The sequence below is a fragment of the Corapipo altera genome, unplaced genomic scaffold (assembly GCF_003945725.1).
Source record: "Corapipo altera isolate COAL_440 unplaced genomic scaffold, ASM394572v1 181, whole genome shotgun sequence".
Taxonomy (NCBI): domain Eukaryota; kingdom Metazoa; phylum Chordata; class Aves; order Passeriformes; family Pipridae; genus Corapipo; species Corapipo altera.
This window is the reverse complement of record NW_020884999.1, coordinates 191,126-212,302: the sequence shown is the minus strand read 5'-3', so window position 1 is coordinate 212,302 and position 21,177 is coordinate 191,126. Positions and strand designations below refer to the sequence as shown.

Below are 21,177 nucleotides of genomic sequence, written 5' to 3'. Positions count from 1 at the left end.
ATAGAATAGAATAGAATAGAATAGAATAGAATAGAATAGAATAGAATGTTTCCCTTGGAAGGGACCTACAGTGGTCATCTGGTCCAACTGCCTGAGCACTTCAGGGCTGCCCAAAAGTTAAAGCTTGTTATTAAGGGCACTGTCCAAATGCCTATGGAACACTAACAGGTGTTGGGGCATTGGCTGCCTCTCCAGGAAACCTGTTCCAGGGTTTGACCACCCTCCCAGTAAAGGAATGCTTCCTAATGTCCAGTCTAAACCTCTCCTGGTGCTGCTTTGAACCATTCCCATGTGTCCTATCCCTGGATACCAGGGAAAAGAGATCATCTTCTTTTCTTGAGTCTCCTTTCCCTGCTGCCAGAGGGTTTATTGCTCCCCTGTGTCTCATTCCATTGTGCATAATGGACCAGGATTTCAAAAGCCATTGGGACCGCCTTGGAGTGCAGGCATGCCAGAGAGAAATGGCACTTCTCTTTGCACAGAGATGAGTCCAGTCCTTGGGTCCTGCTGTGGCTGGAGGTGTCAATGGAAACCAGGATGCTTCCACACCTCAAGGAGAGGATGACATGGACCAGAGGACACCCCAAGTGCGACATGCACAGATACTGCAGGATTTCAGGGATGGACAGGGGGCTTTACTGGCTCCTGGCACTGCTGTCCTGTTCCCCAGCAGGCACCAGGTATCCTCTGCTGGTTCTGAGCACAGGACTGGGCTCTGGCAGGACATGCCAGCAGCCTGCAGTGAAGCCAGAATAGAAGTTGGCAAAGGACAGGGAGATCTTGAGGTCCCTGAGAAGGGACTAATAATTCCAATTGCCCCCAAGGAAAGAGAAATGCAGGAGGATGACTTGAGCTTAGTGGATTGTCTGAGGCGTCTCAGGGGATCATCAGATACTTCCACTCCCTTTTTGTCCCGAGGTGACAAGTTTTCCTTCCCATTCACAGAAATGCAAAGTAGTTCATTCACAGCAGTAATAAGAACGATGTCCTTTGTAAAACAGCCGGTGAGCGAACCCTTCGAGGTGCTTTACAGCAAAACAATTGCAGATGAAATGACAAAACCCACCCCAGCTGAGCACCAGCCAGATCGGTATCAAATGCTGAACAAGCTCATGTGTAGCGAAAGCAGATTCACCAGTTTCCCTGCCAGCAGCTGGCCAAGACCTACGGAGGGTTTCTTTAGGATCAGAAATACAGCCAAAACAGAGCAAATATGAGATGGAAGAGCAAAGTGACAGCTGCCTGTGCTCTCAGTGCATGCTTGGCTGCCCCATCCAGCCCACATCCCCAGGAAATGGAAAAACTGGAGGCTGTAGAACACCAGGAATGCACTGGATGGATATTTACCTGGATGGAGCCGGGAGCGGACAGCAACTGGACACAGGGAGGTGAAGGTGTTTTTATGTTAACACGGATAATAGGGAGAGCATTAGTTCTATAAACTTGTAATCCTGCTGAGGTCCCGACCCCAGCAGTGTCCTGTGCCACTGAGATCCACAAGCCAATTTTGTACCATGCCGTGTAGGCTCCCTTTCATCCCTTTTCAGTCTTTCTGCATTTCACATTTGCTGGATGTCCTTGTGTTTGGTGGAGAAGAGGGCAAATTGGAGCCTGTCATGTACCTTCTTCCTCATTCAGCAGCACATCATTCTGCCTACAGCAGGGGGGAAGGAGATGGACAGGCAGGCATCAAAGCTGCCGGCTCTGTCACATTTTCTTCCCCCCAACCAAAAAAGAAGTGATGGCGTCATTTGGAGCCCAGCCCACAGGCTCAGGTCTCTCTCCCACACCCAAAAAGGGCAGCAGCACCTTTCTCTGTGCCCTTGGTCTCCTCTCAGGGTGATGCCACGAGCCCCCCAGATGAACATCCTTGCGGGTTGCCAGCCAAGTGAGCGCGGCAGACACCGGCAAAACCCCATTCCCACCGGCTCCGTGAGCCGGCACGCTGGGTCGTGAGCGCGGCTGCCTTTCAGAGACCTCTCCTGTGCTTTGCACTGAACTTTTTACCAGCTCATGAAAAACGCAGTGATGAAAGCCGAGTGTGAATAGCTGTGCTGTGCCGCTCCTCTGCTCGGCATCCGGGGCCGAGCTGTGCCGCGCGCGGGGCCGTTGGGAGGTTTAATGAGCCGATGGAAGACTCTGTGTGCCCAGTTAGATATCGGGCATTGTCACTCTCCCACACGGCTCTTGGGGTGAGGGGGGATGTGGGGCAGCTGAGGACTGGGGAGGGAGGGGAGGTCACCACTCGGTGAGCACCAGTGCTTTGCCAAACCCCTGAAATCCGTATGGCTGGAGCGGTTGGATACCGGGAATAAATGTGCAAGCAATGAACGTGGTGAGGACACAGCACTTTGCTAATATCCTGCTTTGTCTAGCTCCAATGCCGGTACTTCATCCCAAAATATCCCCCCAGCGTGTCCCTCCGGGAGTGGACTTTTGTGGAGATGCCGCACATCCCCCAGCACCACGCAAGTGCCTGCATTAAAAGCTTAATAAAAATAGCCTGATAGCGGGATATGTTCCCATCACCGGCGGCTCCTGAGCCCGCTGCCGATCCCTGCGCCTCCAACGCAGCAAGGCCAAGTAATTACGGGATGGGGGCTGCAAGGTCTCGACAGTCTAATTTCTATTAATTACAACCCGTGTATGATCCTGTCACTGCAGAAAGGGGAGACGGGGAGATGGGAAATTGTTGCAGGGCTGGGAAGGGAAGGGGAGATGCTGAAGGATGGTGGTGCTGACCCACAGCATCCAAAACAGCCAGGTTGGCCACAGCGAGGAGGGGTTTATGGTGAGAAGCAACAGGCTGGGCTGTGTGGAGTGACAGGGATGTTCTACCCTCCGCCTCCTCCTGTTGTGTTGCTTAAATGCACGTTTTGCAAAGTTAAAACAAATCGCAAAGAGCAGAAATCAGGTTTTTTAGGGGAAAAGAAAAGAAAAAAAAAAGAGAATCTTGGCAGAAGGATAAAGGAAGGCAACTGAAATGCTCATTAAAACTGAGGGGCTCCGTTTCCTTGTCCAAGTGGCCACATCTCCGGAGGCTCCCAGATGCTTTGAAATACCTTGTCAGGCAAAGCCTTTCATCCTACCTGATTCTGGCTAAATTCATGGACCCAGAAATTTTCACTGGAAACAGGAATGAAGGAGCAACTTCATTCTGACTTTTCACTTCCCATCTGATCGCTGTTGATACAATTTATTCCTATGACAGCATCTGCTGCTTTCATGGGTTTTTATTCTGAAGTACAACTCGTCTTTGTTAGTCCCATTTTCGGGCCTTTCATCATTTGAGTCACAACATAAAAGGCATTTAAACACTCCTGCTTGGAAACCGGGCTGGGGAGAGGATGGGAGCTGGGAAATGCCATGTCTCCCCAGCTCCATCCCTCCTTCAGTGTGGGATGAGGTGTCCCAGCGTGCCACAGCCCTGCCGTGCTTCCCCCATGCCTCCTGCCAAGGATGGCAGCAATAAGGATGTCGTGTCTCCATTCTGGAGTGATGCTGTGAAATCTAGATGTGGTTTGGAGGTGCAGCTCCATGCAGAGCTCTGCATTCCACACCTCTGTCAGGGCAACATCTCTCCCGGCTACCTTTCACCCAGTGAGTGTTCCCAGCGGCTCCATGCCCTCCTCAACACTCAAACCTCTCATTAGACAACTAATTGCCTTTCACTGCTGTGGCTCCAGCCCGGGCTGTGGTGCTCAGCTCCACATGTCTCCATTCTGGGGGGCTCTGTCACCCCTTGCTGCCACCCACACCCCCTCTGAGCTCACCAGGGACCCTTGTTCCCACCAGTACTGGCAGATCCTGCTCTGCCCTGGCATCTGCTGAGCTTCTGGAGGCATCAGGGAGTTCAGAGCTACCCACAGAAAACTGGAGTCTAATAATAGCTCCGTGGTGTCGCACCAGCAGAGAGCTGGAACAGCTACATCTGGCAGGGAGAGGCCACCACTGGCTGCCTGCGCCTGCCTGGACTCCTGTCTGCTCAGCTGGAAGAGAAATGCCTTTCCCAGGAACCTCCTCCCTGGCTCCCAGCTCTGCTCACCCCTGCAGCCCCCACTGCGGCTGAGGGACCACTCTCTATGCTACAAGGATTCCCTGGCAAAGGCAGTGTGGCTCCCAGCACTCCCCAAAACTCTCCCCCACACATATGCCATGGGCACAGGGCTCCATGCCTGTGGTGGGATTTGGACCCTGTGGAGAAGCCACTGGGGGCACAGAATGGGCAGCACCAACCCCACCACTCCCCCGGCTTGGCGCTGGATGAGCATCCTTGGGACGTGGTGACCCGTCCCCTTCCTGCTTTAATTCCCCTGCCGTATTTTTCACTCCAGCAGGCACTGCTGGCACCTGAGCATCTTCCAGCAACATCCCTCATTCCACCTGGTGTCTCTCACCCTGGATCCCATCCCTTGTCCCCCAGCTCCCAGGAAAGCGGGCGCAGCTGGAAGCTGTGCTGCCGCTTATTGGAATAACCTTTCAGGTTTCATTTAGCGCCGCTCGCTTCCAGCCCACCTTCCCATCGTCAGCACTTTACTAATTGCAACTTTTAACTCGTTGTGCCCAGGCAGCCCAAGAGCAGCCACTGCCATAAAGACACGGGGTCCCTCTGTTCCCCATCACTGCTCGCTCCCCAGAATAAGGGTCAGTCTAACTAAGTGTGACTATCACACCGACCACAGCCCATGTGGCCCCACTCCTCCTCCTGGCTCACCCCACAAGCTTCATGCTTTGGGAAAAGAGCAATGCATCCCAGAAGACCAAAATCCCAGGCAAAATCCCAGTGGTCACCTGGGAGTATAAATCAGTGCATGGCTGGGCAGGGAGGAGGCAAGAGATCCTGATGGCTATCTGAGCACTGTCTGCCTGAGACTTATTCAATTATGGCTCCTGAGTTCAGCATCTGAGCCCGGCGCGGCGGGGACCGGGCGGGAGGGAGGTGGGTTACAGCCCCCTAATTCAATCACGGGGCAGAGGCGCTGGCGCAGGCGGCGGGGAAGAAGAGCCGTCGCTGTCAACGCAGAGAGAACGAGGCTTCAACAGCCTTCCCGGATGGCTCTGCCCACTGACCCCTCATGGAGCTCCCAGCTGCATTTCCCGATACACTGGGAAAGGCTCCGCGTCTCTATTAAGGGCTGGGGATGTGATGGAGCCGCAGTCCTGGGTCTGGTCCAGCCCCAGTGCCTGTGAGAGGGAGCTGGGCCACCACACAGGATTGCACTGATCAAAGACCACCTGCACTGAAAGGTGGGATGTTCCCAGCCCTGTCGCTGCATAGCTTTTTGTCCAAAGACAAAATAGGCCAAGAAACCACTGTTTTAAGAAAACCAGAGGGTTTTTTTACATAAGTCCAAGAAATAGGGAAGAAGGAAGATGAGATGCTGTTTCCCAACTGACATCATGAACCAGTGAGCGTAACTAAAACTTGGGGAGGGTTTGCACAGGGGTTCAGGTACTGTGATGATACCTATGGCATCAAAGCCTCAGCAGCTGCCCAGGGAGATGAGGACAGAGGGATATAATCAGGTAGGAAATTAAGGAGGGAGCTGGGAAGGCGAATGCCTTCCCTGAAAGCATTTACAAGGTCAACGATTAAAAGTGGAGCAGAGTGAGGATTTGGTTCAGGCATAGGAGTGGGACCACACCGGGATGCTTGGTGGGAGGCAGATGAACGCCCAGCTCCCACGCCGGCACCGCATTACCCAGCTGAGGGCTGAGAGAGGCACTGAGACAAGGTCATGGTCCCACTGGAGCGGCGCGGGCGGCGAGGGAGCTCCGGCTGCGCCAGCTCCTGCCTCCACAGCAGCAAATTCAATCGTGGCGAATAACAGAGTGGAACAAAATCCAGCAATGCAATAAAATCTCCCTGTGTCTTGTTCACCTGAAGCCGAGCAGTCGGAGCTCACACAGGAGGTGGCACGGCCTCTGTGGGTAACCTCGTGTCTGAGGAGCCCGGCGAGGGGAGGGAGGGTTTTAAATGGCCCTTTGGGTGCTTTCCACGGATGACAGGTCATCCCGCTGCCAACGAGGCTCACGGGGAGAGGAGTGCGACCGCCGGATTTTAGAGCAAGGGAGAGATGCTGATTCCTTAAGAACCGGGAAGGCGAAATCCAATTGTGCAGCATCCACGGCTGCCATTAACCTGTCTGTGTACTCCTGCGGCCGCCCATTCCTCTCTGCCTGACAGCCGGGGCTGCCCAGCACACGCTGCCCCGGTTGCCCGGGGATTTGTGGCTGCCTGCTGCAACGGCACAGAACTGTGCCGCAGGCTTTTCTCCGGTGCTTTGCTCTGCTTCCAAAATGGAGAGCTGGTTAAACGTCCCCTGGTGAGCTGGGGAGCTGATTGCTGGAGAAGGAGGAATGGTGGCAGCATGTGATGGGTGGCTGCGGGAGGAGCTGCTGGAGCAGACCATAGCTTCCAACCCCAAAACTGAGGCCAGGAAAGAAAATGGCATTAGGGGTCCTTGAAGGAAGGTCCTTGGGACGTTCCTTGGGAATACTCCTGGGGCATTCAGCTTGTCCAACAGGCACAGCCCAGCACACTCGCAGGCAGGGAACTAAACGCTCACTTGACAGCAGCTTTTTCCACCAGTTTCAGAAGCACGGATGGGTTTGTGCCAGGGTCATACGTAGCTGAAGAAGGCAGACAGGTGGGCATTAGAGGGGTCTGCACTGTTGGGTGTATAGCTGGAGTCCCCTAGAATGTACCAGAAGTGACTGAAAGGCAGGATATGGACTCACTTTGCTCAGACCCACACTCTTCCTGGCCCACAGAGAGGCTGAAAGTGAGCTGATGGAGAAGGGAAGGGAGAGGAGAGGAGAGGTGGGGAGCAGGAAGGAGGCACAACCAGCCCCACCAACCACCTTGCCTCTCTGCATCCCAGTTCCATTTGCAGATTTATTAAATCGAGAGCCAATTCCAACATAATTTCTTTCAAGCAGCTCCACCTCGCAGGTGTGTGGAATTTATTTGAGATAAAGAAAACCATTACAGAGAGACAGCAATCTTCAAAGACCACCTCGGAGACCTGAGAGAAATAAAAACACTAGCCCGTGCAAATGTGCAATTAAGTTTCAGAATACTCCTGCTCCATGAAAAGCTCCGTCCCTGCAGAGAATAGGCCTTTAAGGCAATTTTCCCAAACCCTATTCAGCATTCACTCAAAAATGCCTTTTTAAAACAACATGTGATTTTTTTTTCCCTCTCTGCCTTGCTCCTCCTCCCCCCTGCACTTACTCCATCACTTCCAGGTGGGATGCAGACAGCTCTGTTTGGGATGTGGTTCCTCCCCCTTTGAAGGGGGACATGGGGCACAGGGGAGTCCCATCCACACAGGGCACAGCTCTGTCCCATCCTCCAGTCATGTCAGATCCACAAAACAGGAATTTTTAGAGCTGGTCTTGTTATTCAAGGAGAGCATGACACCAGCATGGCTCCGCCTGGGGACAATTTGCCAACTATTCCCAGTTGAAGGAGCTTCATATCCCTTATTCATGGGTCATTCTCTGCTTGGTGATTAATTAAAAATGCATAATTAACCTGTGGAACGCACTGCCACGAGGTATCGGGGAGGCCAGGAGCTTAGCCGGATTCGGGGGAGGATTATATGTTTAAATGGATAATGAGAACATCTGGTGGTACATTAACAGGGATGAAGGAGAATTAGGGAGAAGAGCCTGGCTTGCCACCGGCACAGGGTGCAGGAGGGCAACCACGGGGCTGGCTCAAAGAGGGCACTGCTGGTCCAGCTCCAACCTTGGCAGAGACACCAATGCATCCATGCACCCTTGGGAAACGCTATTTTGGGAATGAGTGGGTGTGCTTGGGGATAAGGGAGTGACAGGGCTGGTTGCCTTTGGGTTGGAGGTGGCTGCCTGGGACGGTGGGATGGTCACTGTGCCAGCAGCTCCTTGCCAGAGCACCCAACCCAGCAGCCATCGCTTGTCCATGGAGAGTGGTGGGGTGACACCGACACCCAAAGACGCCCAAATAGCTCAGCCACAGTGTCCTTAAAACCCCAGGAGAGCATCCATCAGCTGCAGCATCTCCTGCAGATGACACCACGCTTGCATGCACAACCATCCGTGCTGCTGCTGGTGAGCTCTAAAGTCATGGCACGCGACCAAGAATCCAGGGAAAGTGTAGGAAACACAAGACCAAGCCTTGTCCAAGGTGGCCATGCAGTGTATCCCAGGCCTAGGCCATGCAGCCCATGCAACAGGCAGTTCCTGGGGGTCTCCAGCTTTCAGACAACACGTGGGTCCTGGGACTGAGACTGGCACAGACCCTTCTCCCTATGGCAGCATCCCCCATCCACCCCAGGCTCCACACCAGAACACAGACACCTCCCACCATCCTCCTTGTACGGTGGGCACAGGCCATGTGCTTTGCTTCACTTTTTTCCCCCAGCCACAGAAGTTTTCTTAGAAAAGCCTGTCAGACGAGCCAGCAACTCCAGAGCAAACTCCGGGCTGACGACAGGATTACTAAATCCCTGTCAGCAAACAGGGCTCAAGCAGCTGCTCTTTTGCATTGTAAATCTGCTGCTCCATTGTTAGCACCAACTGATGGTTGTGCAAGGCCTGAGAACCACAACATCCTCGGGGTGCAGAAGCGCTGAGGGCTCTCAGCAATGTCCCCAAGACCTGGGGGTATTCTCAGCCCTTCATCCAACAGCATGACCAGGGCAAAGCCAGGCACCTGGCATGGCTCATGCTTTACAGCAGTTTGGAGAAGGAGGGGATGCTCAGTCCTCCCAGCAGGACACGGGATGCTCCTGCTGCCCCTTCAGTGCATTTTGGAGGTGACGCCATGGGCTCAGCAAGATTGGGCAACCGGAGGGATTGTGGGTGTCACGGTGCCCCTGGACTCGCTGCCTGTCCCCTGGGATGAGGTGGCTGCAGCACATCGTGCTCAGCCTGCCGAGCGTGGACGGGGCCTGCCGGGCCGGGGTTAATCTTGTTGTCACACTTTCCCTCCTTCTTGCTGGCTCGGCGCGCTTTGACCCGCTGTGAAATTGTGGCCAACAGCACTGAATATTTTAAGAGCAGCAATGCAGTGATGGCCGCACGGAGGAGCAGCAAGGCAGGCCGGGAGCTGGGCTGGGCCCTCGCCTCCCCCCACCACCACCACCAACCCATTAGCACAGTTCAGGGAAATCTAAAAAATTCAAAAGACACTGAAATATGCAGCATTTTGCTCTCTCTGGAAATGACGCGCTTCGCTTCCCAGATGCTCCCGAGTAGGAGGTTGTAAATAAGAGCCTTTATGGCACAGAAGGTGTTGCCGATGGGGCTACTGGATGCTGCAGAGCCCAAAGTGACACCCCAGTCCTCGTCCTGCCCCTCCCTGGGGACAGGTCCATGCTTGGGCTTGGAACAGACCTACGCTGGCACCAGTGCCCATCCTCACTAGCGCAGTGAGGAGACACCAGCCATTAGAGGATTTTCCCCTCTCCATCCTTGGCCTCTGCCAGCTGCTCTCTGCCCCTTTCCCCCCAGGATATCCCCTCGCCACATCCCTCCTCCCCTCGGTCGGGCGGCCGGGACGCGGGTGCCGCAGGACCTGCCGCAAACACCTGTCCTCAGCACTTCTGCTATCTGGGGCACAACAGAGCAGCAGCAGCGAGGAATTACAAAAAAAAAAAAAAAAAAAAAAAAAAAAAAAAAAAAGCCCTATTTGCATAAACCTCCCAAAAAGAGGAGCCAGAGCCTGAGCCTGGAGAGCTGGAACATCAGCTGGGGATCACCAGAGCTGATAGTGAGCGTAATAAGTATTAGGGGAGCATCACCTGGACTGGGGTATGTTCTGCCACCAGGTCCCCGCACGTCCCTAAAGTGCTGCCCCAGGGCTTGACACCCCATCTAGGAGTGACATTGGGACACTTTTGCATTCAGGTCTTAAGAGGGCAGATTAATCGCCCTGTGCTGGATCTGTCACACACAGGGATATATATTCTTCTCTGAATTTACAAGTAGTTCTGTCTGAGAAATAAACAACTGGAGATAAAAATTACATTGTCACCGTGTAGGTGTGATCGATGGAAGAGACAAGCCCTCGGCGTGCCAGCGAGGTGCCACTGGCACAACCCGCCCAGGGAGCACCGGCCCCTGGAGCAGCTGGGAAATGCCAAAGAGACTTTGGGAATGGTGTCAGGATGTACTCCACCGACCCCAGCCTGTTGTGTCTCTGTCCCAAAGTCCAGGAAAGGTGGGGACGGCCACCTAGGCCATTTCAAAGTGAGGAAGATGCTGAACCGTGCAGAAAACAACACTAGTGTTGGGTGACCATGAGAAGCATCCAGGATGCAGCCATGGGAAGATGCCTGGAGCAAAGCAGTCAGTGGCAGAAAGGGCTGCAGCCCCCAGGTCAGCTCCTTGTAAAATCCTGTTGAGCTCTGTCTTGAGCCCCTAACCCTCCTGTCCAGCGTGTTTCCAAGGTCAGCAATGGGCATAAATCAGAGCCAGGCTGGCAGCCACCACATTCCACAGGGATGTGCAAGAAGGATTGATGCAGTTTACACAAGGCCCCTTCCTAGTTTGGTTTCTCCTTCATCTTTCTGTGCTTCCCGTGGCTGCATTGCTTTGGCCTGGCCTGTCATGGTGTGACAGAGCACACTGCCTGCCGGGGTCACTCCCTGAGGAGGGACAGACATTGGCTCCCTCATAGTTTAAATCTGAATTCACACTGAAAGCGCTAAAAAAGCTACGCATGATCCTCTTCCCAGCCTTCAGCATCCTGAGGAGTCATGACTCGGCTCAACGTGCCGGAATGGAGATCCCAAAACCATCTGGGGACACCCAGGTGCCCCCGAGGCTGGTGCCTCGCTCCAGGCTGGCACCCAGCAGCTGGTCCAGCAACTGCCTTCCATCTATTAATAAAGCTGGAGCAGCTGGTAGAGCATCCACCGCGCCAGTCCTCGGGATTTATCCACACCGCTCTGCCTTATCAGCCATGCTTTTCACAAGCACTTAAATTCAGGAGGAAAAGGAAAAAGTGAAATCAGATAGAAATGCAGGTCTGTTTGCTGTTTTCTCCAATGAAATGGTTCTGGGTAAACAGCAGACGCCTTTGATGAAATCCCAGCAGGCTTAAACAATAAAGCTGGTTACAAACTCAATCTGGCGCAGATATCAGATCTGAAATTGTTTCAAAAAACATGTCAACATTTTCTAATGCTGCTGCAAAACTTCCTCGGCACCTTGCCACAATCCTGCGTCTGTGACGCAGGCCCCGCGCCGCTGTCCCGCCGCTGCTGTACTTCCCACAGGGAATCCTGCCCCAGGACCTCTGCACCCCTCCGCCTGCTGGGAGACCCTGAGCTACAGGAAGAAGCTTGGCATCCCCTTGGAGGCATGAGATGCACATTCCCTGCTTCGGGGCGCACCATGTTGTTTTCCAGCTGTAAATCCAGTCGCCACCCCCAGGCGCAGCCTGGCTGAGGCTTCGCAGTGCTAGAGGTCTGGCAGAGTTGCTAGAGGTCTGGCAAGGTGGGTGTCCCTCTCATCCCATCCCAGAGACAGAATTCAGCCCTGGGTTCATCCCAGGCAACACCAAGGACAATTGACTTTTCCATGAAAAAACAATTTGCAAAGCACTGTGGTGGCAGAGAAGCACAGCCTGGTGCTTCTCTCACACTTTGCCTCCCGTTTGCCACCTCTGCATCCTGCTGGGACACCAGCCATGGCTCAGGGCAGGATGAGGCTGCAGGGGGATGCACAGGTCCATCTGACGGAATGCCTGGCTGGGGACAAGGCTTGGCCCCTCTCCTAAACCTATGGCACAGGCTGGGGGGCACAACAGGGACCATCCAGCAGGGTCAGGACGACAGGCACTTCGGCAGCTCCTGTTAATGAATGCCCTTCTGTCAGTGTTGGAGAGACAGGGACCATCCAAACTCAGAAAACACGTGGGGCCAGGGTGTGATGACGCAGGTCCTGTGTTGGCATTGCCAGGACCAGCCTGCCAGTTACCCAGCACTGGCACTCCCCAAACTGTGTCAGCACTTCAGGTCTCTGGAGGACACCACAGGGATGCAGGTCCCCAGCGGGAATTGAGGTGAGGGGGCGAGAGGCTGAGGAGGAGGAGGAGGGGGTGGCAGGTCTGGTCACATCATGAGTGCAGACACTGTCTTAGCTCTGGTTAGGAAGCCAGTTCCAGCTCCGGGGGTGTGTGGGGTCCCCCCAGGGATCTGCTCCACGAGTGTGGGGGCAGACACCAGTTCCCCAGGTTGGATTCAGCCCTACATATACCCTGTCCTGCATCCCTATAGAAGCCCTCAGCTCGGAGCTGATGCCTGACACAGCTCATGTCCCTTGTGGCAGAGGACAAGGGATGGCTCTGCTGGAGCAGAAGAACCTTCATCCCTCCCAGGAACTGGAAAGGACAAAGGGGACGCAGGAGATGAAAGCAGGGCAGAAGGATGATGAAGAGGGGTGCAGGGGGGGTACAGGGGGCCAAGCCTCAGCTCCAGCACAGCACAGGGGGATGTGGCAGACCTGACCCCTCTGCAGAGGTTGCCTTTGCCATCGATCCCTGTTGCACTCAGGCTCATTAGGGCCCGGGAGCTGCTGCGAGCGGCTGCTGGAGGAGACAGACGGGGGGAGCGCTCGCCGTGGCTCCCTGGATCGTATTAAATATTTACTTTGTTTTGTTTTGTTTTTCCCAGCTATATTGATCAGAGATGGAGTGGGGAGGGGGGCGGGGGGGGGGGGGGATGCTGTCGGATGCTGGCAGGGAAGAGCAGAGGCAACGGCTGAGCTGCAAAACGGGGACAGACCCTGACAGGGTGCTCCCGAGGGATTCACCCTCGCTCCCCAGGGGTTCTCAGTGCTGTCACCCTGCAGAGTTGCTCCTCCCAGAGCCATTCATTCTCCCTTCCGGGGTCAGGACAGGTGTCACCAGCACATGGGAGGCTGCAGCGGGGCAGCTCCCACTCCCCATCCCGTGCCTGCCCCATCTCAAGGGATGCAGGACGGGGGGATGCCCAACGCGATGGTATCTCATGGCAGGGGGTATCCCCCTGCCCCGAGCCGGGAGGTGCCCCCCGCATCCAGGCTGGGCCCCGGCAGCGGCCGCGCAGCCGGCGCTGTTTCTATTTCGAGAGGAGCTCTACTGGAAAAGGAACAAAAGCCGAGGGAAGCTATAAATAGCCGCCTCCTTCACACCAGCGCCTCCTTCGCCCCAGCATCCCGCGGCCGGGGGGGGGTCCCGGAGCACTGCCCGTGCTCGGCCCCACCACCAAACCCCCTCCGTGCCTTCGAGCCAACACCCCCATCTGAAAATCAGAGGGAATAACACTCCCGGGAATATCTGCCGCCGAAGCAGAACTGGCTCTGAACAGCGGTTTGCCAAGTTGCCCGGTGGCTCTGCCCAGCCGCAGCCCAGTTCCCGGGAGATTTGCTGCTGCCCAGCCAGGCTCTGCACCCACGAACACCTCTCGGGGATGGATTCAGCCACCTGGGGATGCTCCTCTCGTCCCTGGCCCTGTCTGCGGCTGGCAGGGAACAGGGAGAGCCGAGTGGCTCGGGCAGACCTACTTTCAAGGCTTTAATCCTTTTTGCTTAAAGAATCTTTTTTTTTTCCCTCTCCCCTCTCTTTCTTTTTTTCCCCTTTCTTTTCCTTTCCGCGCGGCAAAGATGGGGTCTGATCAGAGGAGAGACGCAGGGAGCTGACAAGCTGCGGCGTACGGAGAGAAAGGAGAAAGAAATACATATTTATTACCCTCAATTATTAAAAAATAGATAGCAGCAGATCTTAGGCCCTGGCAGAGGCACTGCAGAGTCGTTTGTCTGAGGACTATTTTGTTTTTTAAATTCCATTGAAATTATAATACTCTGGGCTTGTTAGCACAAACACCCCAGCATATCCCTGCCGAGGGGGGATCATCCCGACCCCTCTCCCAGCTCTGCTCTGCTCCCCGCAGGGTGGCTGTATCCAGCACCTGATGGGATGCCGAATTTGCAGGCAGCAAGGAGGGAGGGCAGCTCGGGAATGCAAGAGCTGGCAGCAGATGCAGCCGGCAGCCTTTGTCCCCCTCTGCCTTCATCCCCGGGGGGATCAGAGGGGCTCTGCCCCATGCAAGCACATCCCCATGCCAAAGTGCACATGGATGCCTGGCTGGGTGAAGATCTCATGGACACGATCTCACCCAGGCCACCAAGGGCCAAAAAGTCCCATGATATCCTCCATGCCCAAGGACGGGCTTTGCACCCTTTGCATGGCACCGATGGGGGGTCCCGTGGTCACGCGGACGGGGTTTCCCCAAGCAAACCAATGCAAACGTTGGTGCAAACGCAGCTGGAAAAAATAGAAAGCGGTTCCCAAGTGCGGCACATGGGGCTGGCGGAGCCGCTGGCACCTCCCCTCTGCTTGCAGGGCTGCTCCGTGAGGAGCCCTGCCAGAGCAGCAGCAGCCAAATTCCCTCCTGCCGCTGCTCCCCGGTAAACAACGGCTGCAGCCTCCCCGTGTGATGGTGATGCTGGGACATGGGGAGCATGTGGACCATCTCTGACACCCTCCAGCTCTGGCACCACACTCTCCCCACAGCCAGGATCTGTTGGGATGCAATGGACCACCATGGACCCACAGCCTACTGTGCCACCACCTCTCCAAGGCCAAAACCCACTGCCACCCCATCCTGCTGGCCACGAGCTGGGGAGACATCCAGCACTGAGTGGAACCAGATTTTGGCACCGGGAGTCACTGAAGCGGTCACAGCTCTACCAGCCCAGGCAGGAGCACCACTAAAAGCTGCTCACCAAGGCTGGGCTGGCACCAAGCTGCTGTGCCGGCTCTGAGCTGCTGTGCCAACGCCGCCGGGAAGCAAGCAGCCAGCGGGCACATGTGCTGCTAAAGAGGAAAAGGAGCTTTCTACACCAAATGGAGCATTTTCTGCTTAATAACCCCCAATCCTAATCTGCGCAAAGAAGATTGCCCCCCGCATCTCCCCGTCCTGCATCTGCTGCTTGCTGCTGCCCGCTCTTAACACCCGGGCACAGCCACGGCTGCCCCACCAGCACGTGCCCTCAGCAGAACAGGCAGGAGAAAGACCGGCCACTGGCACTTCCCAAACACTGAGCTGGGCACAGGCATCTCCTCTATCAGCACTGAGCCTCCATCATTTGTCATCAGTAAAAATAATATTCCTAAAAGTGTCCCCCTTGATTGCCGGGCGGCAGGCGCAGGGCTGTGGGTTTCCATGGTGATGCTGTTCCGCAGGGATGGTACAGGGGATCAGTGGGATTGGTGCTTCCTCAGTTTGGGAGATGGGACATGGCACTGACATCCAGAGTGAGGACAGCACCAGCCCTGCTGCTGGTGGAGGGACCCGAGGCTGAGCCAGATCATCCCACCTTGAGCTGGGGCAGCGTCACCCAAAACAGCAGGGAAAGAGCACTGCCATCGGAGAGGACAGGGATGCTCCTGCATCCCAGTGGTGCTCCTGGGGCCATGTCCTGCATGCCAGCCCATGTCAGCACGTGGACCCCCGGCTCCTCCTCGCTGACTCCCACCACATCCTCCTTGCTCCCGGCCCCACGGCTCTCTGCTGTTGCCTCCACTGTTAAATCAGACTCCAGCCTCTTTCAGTGGGTTCTAAATTAGGGCAACACCTCGCTCATCCCAACCTGCTGGGAACCCAAACAACAGCCACCGTTGCTGGGGTACGGGTGCCTCTGCTGCTGCCACTCCACCAAAGCGCTTTGAAAACATAATCTGCTGTTAATAACCCGACTTTATACTGAATGTGGCTAAGCCCTGGAATTGCACTTTGCAAACAAAAGCCCAAGTTTTTGGCTGTTTGGAGGAGGCTGGAGCAGCTCCCTGGGGCGAGGATGGGGAGCAGTGTCACCCAGGAGTGTCCCAGTGTGTGGTAGAGTGGGACAGGCAGCTGCCCCCAGTGATGTGGGGCTGAAGTGGCTGTGTCCCGGGTCATTCCTCTGCAAGAGGGATTTGCCCCCGTGCTGCCACAGGAGCACTGCCGGGAGCTGGGGACATCCCAGTGAGAGATGGTCCTGGTCACACCTGGCCACCACCGTGTCCCTCCAGGCTCCCACACTTCCCTGCCTGGTTTTTGCCTTCAAACAGGATTTTGGCTCTTGCTGTCAAAACCCATCAGTGCTCCAGCAGTTTCCAGCAGCCTAAGTCCCTGCCCGGCCCCGAGGCAACAACATCCCACTCACGGCCTCATCCTGCAAACCACAGAGACCCACTACCCGCGGTGCTGGCTCGTGCCACCGGCTCCAGCACCATCAGGTGCTTCAGGGAGAGGTGGGTGTGAAATCACGCCAGAAAATGCATATTTTTACGTTTCCCCGGCAGGTTCACTGATGTTTTTAGGGCAGTGCTTCGAGGCCACCTGGAGTGTCACCCACAGCCTCCAGCACCCGGATGGCTCTGCAGGGTGCCGGGTGCGGCATTTTAGGCTAAAGGTGGGAATAACATTCAGCCAAGCGTGGCCATGGCTCTGACCCTGCCGGGCTCCATCAGTGCGGGTCACCAAGCGGCGACAGCTCCTTTGCATCCCGGCTCCAACTCCAGGTCTAAGCAGGTCTCATCTGCCAAGCCCTCCTCCTTCCCCCCCAGCACCACCACAGGGACAGCCTGGGCCACATCCTGACCTCCCCCCCCACTACCCTCCTTACTTCACCAGGCACAGAGAGCTTGTGGCTTCCTCTCAGCTCTTTAGGAAATTAAACTTTTATAAGCAGAAAGGTTTCTGGGCTCTTGGCTCCCCAGCGCAGGAACCGCAGCCCAGCCTGTGCCTGCACCCTGCCCACTGGCTGCTCCCCTGGCAGGGAGGGATGGAGGCTGGATGCCCCATCGATGGGCTGAGTGATGGCAGGGACAGGTACGTGGCTGCCCATGACCTTGGTGTCATCCTTGACCTGGAAATCTCCTTCTCCTGCATCGCCAGTGTTGCATTCCTGCCTGCAGCCACCTCTGGCAGGGCTCTGACACCCTCGCCCAGGCTGGAGCTGCACCTCACGCTGTCACCCACTGCCACACCATCGATGACATCCCAGCGCACAAAATCCACCCTGACTCCCACCAGTGTCTCCACGGATGAAGCTCACGGGGCGCAGGAGGCCCAAAATGCCCCCAGGAATCGCAGCACTTCCCCGGCCACGCCGCCACCATCCTGCCACAAACGCCTTCGCCCGTGTGGCACCGCCTGCGAACCTTTTTCCCCGCGAGCAGGCACAAGGAGCTGCTTCCCTCGGAGCTGTCAACCATGGATCGGATCCTGCTGCCCCAAGCCCTGCCACGTCCTCCAGCCTCAACCCCGGTCCCCGGCAGTGGGACGTGGAAGGTGCTGGCAGTGCCACCATCAGCCCGCGCTGCCTCCCACCAGCACAGCCTTGCATTGCCACCACCCTTGACAAAACCAGCCGCCCCCGAACCCTGCAGAGGGGTTTGGCCCCAGCCCAGCACCGTGGCAGCAGCTCTCCCCATCCTCCCTCACCTCACATGTGGGGTGTCCCCTCTGCATCCCACTTGGGGTGAATGCTGGGGGCCGGGACCCCCTTCCCAGGGACACCTGGCCACGGTGAGGTGGAAAGGGGAGAGCCTCTCGATGGGATGGAGGCCTCTTCTAACTGCCTGTTGAATTATTCAGGAATGGTATTAACTTATAAATGAGTGTGTTTGACTGATTTTGTGGTTGATGTACAGATAAATTCTAATGAAAGACAGCTACAAGATTTTAAATTATTAATTAGACTGCCACTTAACAAAGCCTATTTGGCACTCTATTTCCTTGCTTAACAAGACAAAAACTTTAAGAATAGGTTTTGCTTTAGCCCACAGGCTGTTCAATTTGCATTTTGTTTTTCTAGCTCCACAAATGAAAGCTGTAGATCTTGACCTTAACAGGCTACCCCTGGTGGGATCCAACCCTGCCGGCAGCCTCTCTGCCTGCCTCCACCTCAGGCTCCCAGTCTCCCAGCCTGGATGATGCTTTTCCTCCAGCCAGCAGCACCAGGGCTGGGAATCAAGGCTGGGAACTGTGACTGCTCCGAGGGCTCGGGTTTGTTCTCAAGTCATCCAGCCTGGTTGGGTTAATACACTGAACAAAGCTGATGCAGGAGCCGGAGAAAGGAGCATCCGAGTGCGAGGCCCCACAACCACAAGGTGACATTCCTCCAGTGGGAAAAAGCATCCCTGGGGTGACAGTGGGGGGTCTGCCCTGCCCAGGAGTCCACACCCCGATGTGGGGGGCTGCAGGCAACAGCTCCTTCTCCCACTGCCGGAGCCTCGCTGGAGAGAGGCATGTGGCGGTGATGGCAAGGGCTGGGCCTGGGGCTGTGCAGCTGCCCCCTCCCCAGGGCACGGGATGGGACTAGGGAGTCCAGCCGGGATCCCCCCGCATGGCACCGTTATCCCCAACATCTCCCCGGGACTGGCCCCGGGTGCAGCGGGGCTGGGAGTCCTGCCCTCCCCCACCCCCCCACCGCCCCGTGCCCCCCGGGAGGGCCGGCTGCTCCCCTTGCCGTGATGTCACAAAGCTCCCCGATGATGTCCCAGGCGGTTGCCATGGAAATCGCGTGATGTCACAGCGGAGCGATTCTCCTCGGGGGGGCGGAACGGGACGGCTCACCCCAACTTCCCCGCTGAACCTCCCGCGCCCCCCGGGCGAGCCCCGTTTCCCGTTCCCTCGCTCTGAGGGACGAGCACCGGCTCCGCCGCGTCCGCCGCAGCCCCGCTGTCTCCGGGACCCGTCGTACCCCGGTGCCCGCGGGACCCGCCGCGCCCCAGGTCCTGCGGGACCCGGCGCCTGCCGTGCCTCCCCCCGCTCCTCCCGGTCTCCCGCCTTCCCGGCGTGCGGCGCTCCCGCCGGTGCCGCTCCCCGGGGGGTGCCCGAGCCTCGGCGGCGGCGCCGGTAAACGCGGTGGCGGCGGGGGGCGCCCGGCGGCGCGGCCCCAACTTCGGCGGGGAGAAGACAAACTTCGGGGCCGGCCCCGCTGCCCCCGGCGCCCGCGGCGCCCGGTGCCCTCCCGGTGCGGCGCTCACCTTGGCGGAGCATCTTGGAGCCGGGGCGGGCGCGGTCTCCCGGCGGCGGCGGCGGCAGCGCTCAGAGCCTCGGGCGCGGCGGCGGCGAGCGGTATCGGCGGCGGCGGCTGCTGCTGTACCGGGAACGCGGAGCCGAAGCCCGGGCGAGCGGCCCCCGCGGGGGCATGGCGGGCCGAGCCGCAGCGGCACCGGGGAGCGCCGGCCCCGGAGCACCGGGGAGCGCCGGCCGCGCCTCTGCCCGCCGCGCGTCCCGCCGCCGGCTTTTAGGGGGGAGCCGCCCCCTCGGGGCTGGGGCCACCGCCGCCCCCCACCCCCTCGGGCAGAGCCTATAAAGAGGCGCCCGGTGCCGGTGCCGGTGCCGCGCTGCCTGCAGCGGCGGGCAGGGCTGGGCAGGGCGGGGCGGGGCAGAGAAGCGACGGGGCGGGCAGGGCTGGGCCGGGCCGGGCTGGGCTGGGCTGGGCTGGGCGAGCCCCCCCCGGGCCCCCCCTTCCACCGCCGCCGCCGCCTCTCCCGCCTCCCGTGGACAGTTCGTGAAAGTGCCGCTGCTCCCGTTCCCCGCGCCGCCGCCCTCCCTCCGCCCCACCGCGGTGTATGGCCCGGCGCCGCCCTCCTGGGGCTCTGCGGGCCCGCCGGGGACTGATTGTCACCCCCGCCCTATGGTTATCCCTTCTGCCGTTGTCGTCGACACGGAGTCCCGCTATCGCACCGGGGCTCTGCCGCGCCGCCCCGCGCCTGCCGCGGTCACGGCTGTCCCCGCTGTCCCGCCCGCCCAGCACCCTCCCTGCCGCTCCCCGGGGACTCGCCGTCCCCTACGGCGAGTCCCCTCTGCCCCGCGTGTCCCGGTGTCCTGCCGAGGTCCCGCCGCCCGATCCGGGTCTTTGCTGTCCCCGCTGTCCCCTCCGCCCTGCCACGGTCCCTGCCGCCCCTCCGGACTCCCTGCCGTTCCCTACCATGCTCTCCGCTCCTTATCGTCCTCTCCGCCCCACTGGATCCCTGCTGTCCCACGGGGGCACGGATACCCCACCGGGAGCTCTGCTGTCCCCTCCGCATCCCGGTCCCTGCTGTCCCCTTTGTCTCCCGGTTCCTGCTGTCCCCGCACTCCCCGCCGCGGTCCCGACACCCCACCGGGGCCCCGCTGCCGCCGGACTGTCCCTCCTGCCTCTCGAGGCTCCCTCGCTCCTCCTCCCTTTGGCACCAGCGGGGGTCCCGTTATCCCACTGGGAGCGCAGCTGTCCCCACTGACCCGCCGGGATGCCCGCTTTCCTCGGGGGATCGCCTCTGCCTCCTCGGTCTTCTATCATCTCCCGGAGGTCCCGCTACCCCGGACTATTCCTCCTGAGGGCGAGGGTCCCTCTCGCGTCCTCCCTTCTGCCCCCCCCGAGGGTCCCGTTATCCCACCGGGATCGCTGCTACCCCTACTGTCCCAACGAAGGTCCCGTTATCCCACTGGGAGCACTGCTGTCCCCAGTGCCCCCCCGAGGATCCCGTTATCCCACCGGGAGCGCTGCTGCCCCTACTGCCCCACCGAGGGTCCCGTTATCCCTCTGGGAGCGCTGCTGCCCTTACTGCACCCCCGCGGAGGTCCCCGCTACCCTCGAGTCCCTCCTACCCCACCCCTCGCAAGGACCTGGCTTCTGCCCCACGACAGGGGTAGCGGGGGGACACACGGACCCGTCACCATGACAACGTTCCCGGTGCCCTGTGTTAACGCTAGGACCGGCAGCCCCCGGGCCGTCACCACCGGGAGAGACGCGACAAAGCCGCCTCCCCGACGTGAAGCGGGGGACAACCCCGCCATCACAACCTTTGCCACATCGCACAGCACGCCCAGCACCGCGCCGGGACCTTCATCCGCCACCGCCCCGGTCCCCGCCGCGCCGCCCGTCCCCGTCCCGTCGGGGCCCGGCGGGTGCGCTCTCCCGCGCTCGATGTCTCGGCCGGCGGCTGCTCCGGCCTCGCTCGGGGCTCGCTTGGTGCTGCCTGGCCGCCCCCACGTGCGGCACAGCAATGGCGGCCCCCGTGAGGGCCGGGAGCGTGGCCCCGGTGCCCGCCAGAGGTGCGTTGGGACTGGGGCAACACGGGGCTCCCGGGGTCGCTACCGGGTGTTCTGTTCGTTGCCTCAACGCTGAAGGCCGGGACGGCGGCGGGGGAGGCCCGGGACGGTG

General features: G+C 58.4%; 2 protein-coding genes across 2 annotated transcripts in view; one reads left to right on the top strand and one right to left on the bottom strand.

Annotated features, from left to right (window-relative positions):
* Positions 1–19,187, bottom strand: part of RTN4RL1 (reticulon 4 receptor like 1) — a 29,386-nt gene extending 10,199 nt beyond the window's left edge. The window contains exon 1 of the mRNA XM_027666904.1: positions 19,013–19,187. Within this exon, the coding sequence (XP_027522705.1) occupies positions 19,013–19,025 (13 nt within the window). The 5' untranslated portion in view covers positions 19,026–19,187. The remainder of the gene's footprint in view (positions 1–19,012) is intronic.
* A 1,813-nt stretch (positions 19,188–21,000) lies between these two features.
* The window catches only part of DPH1 (diphthamide biosynthesis 1), an 18,870-nt gene continuing 18,693 nt past the window's right edge, over positions 21,001–21,177 (top strand). The window contains exon 1 of the mRNA XM_027666876.1: positions 21,001–21,068. Coding sequence (XP_027522677.1) covers positions 21,020–21,068 — 49 coding nt within the window. The 5' untranslated portion in view covers positions 21,001–21,019. The remainder of the gene's footprint in view (positions 21,069–21,177) is intronic.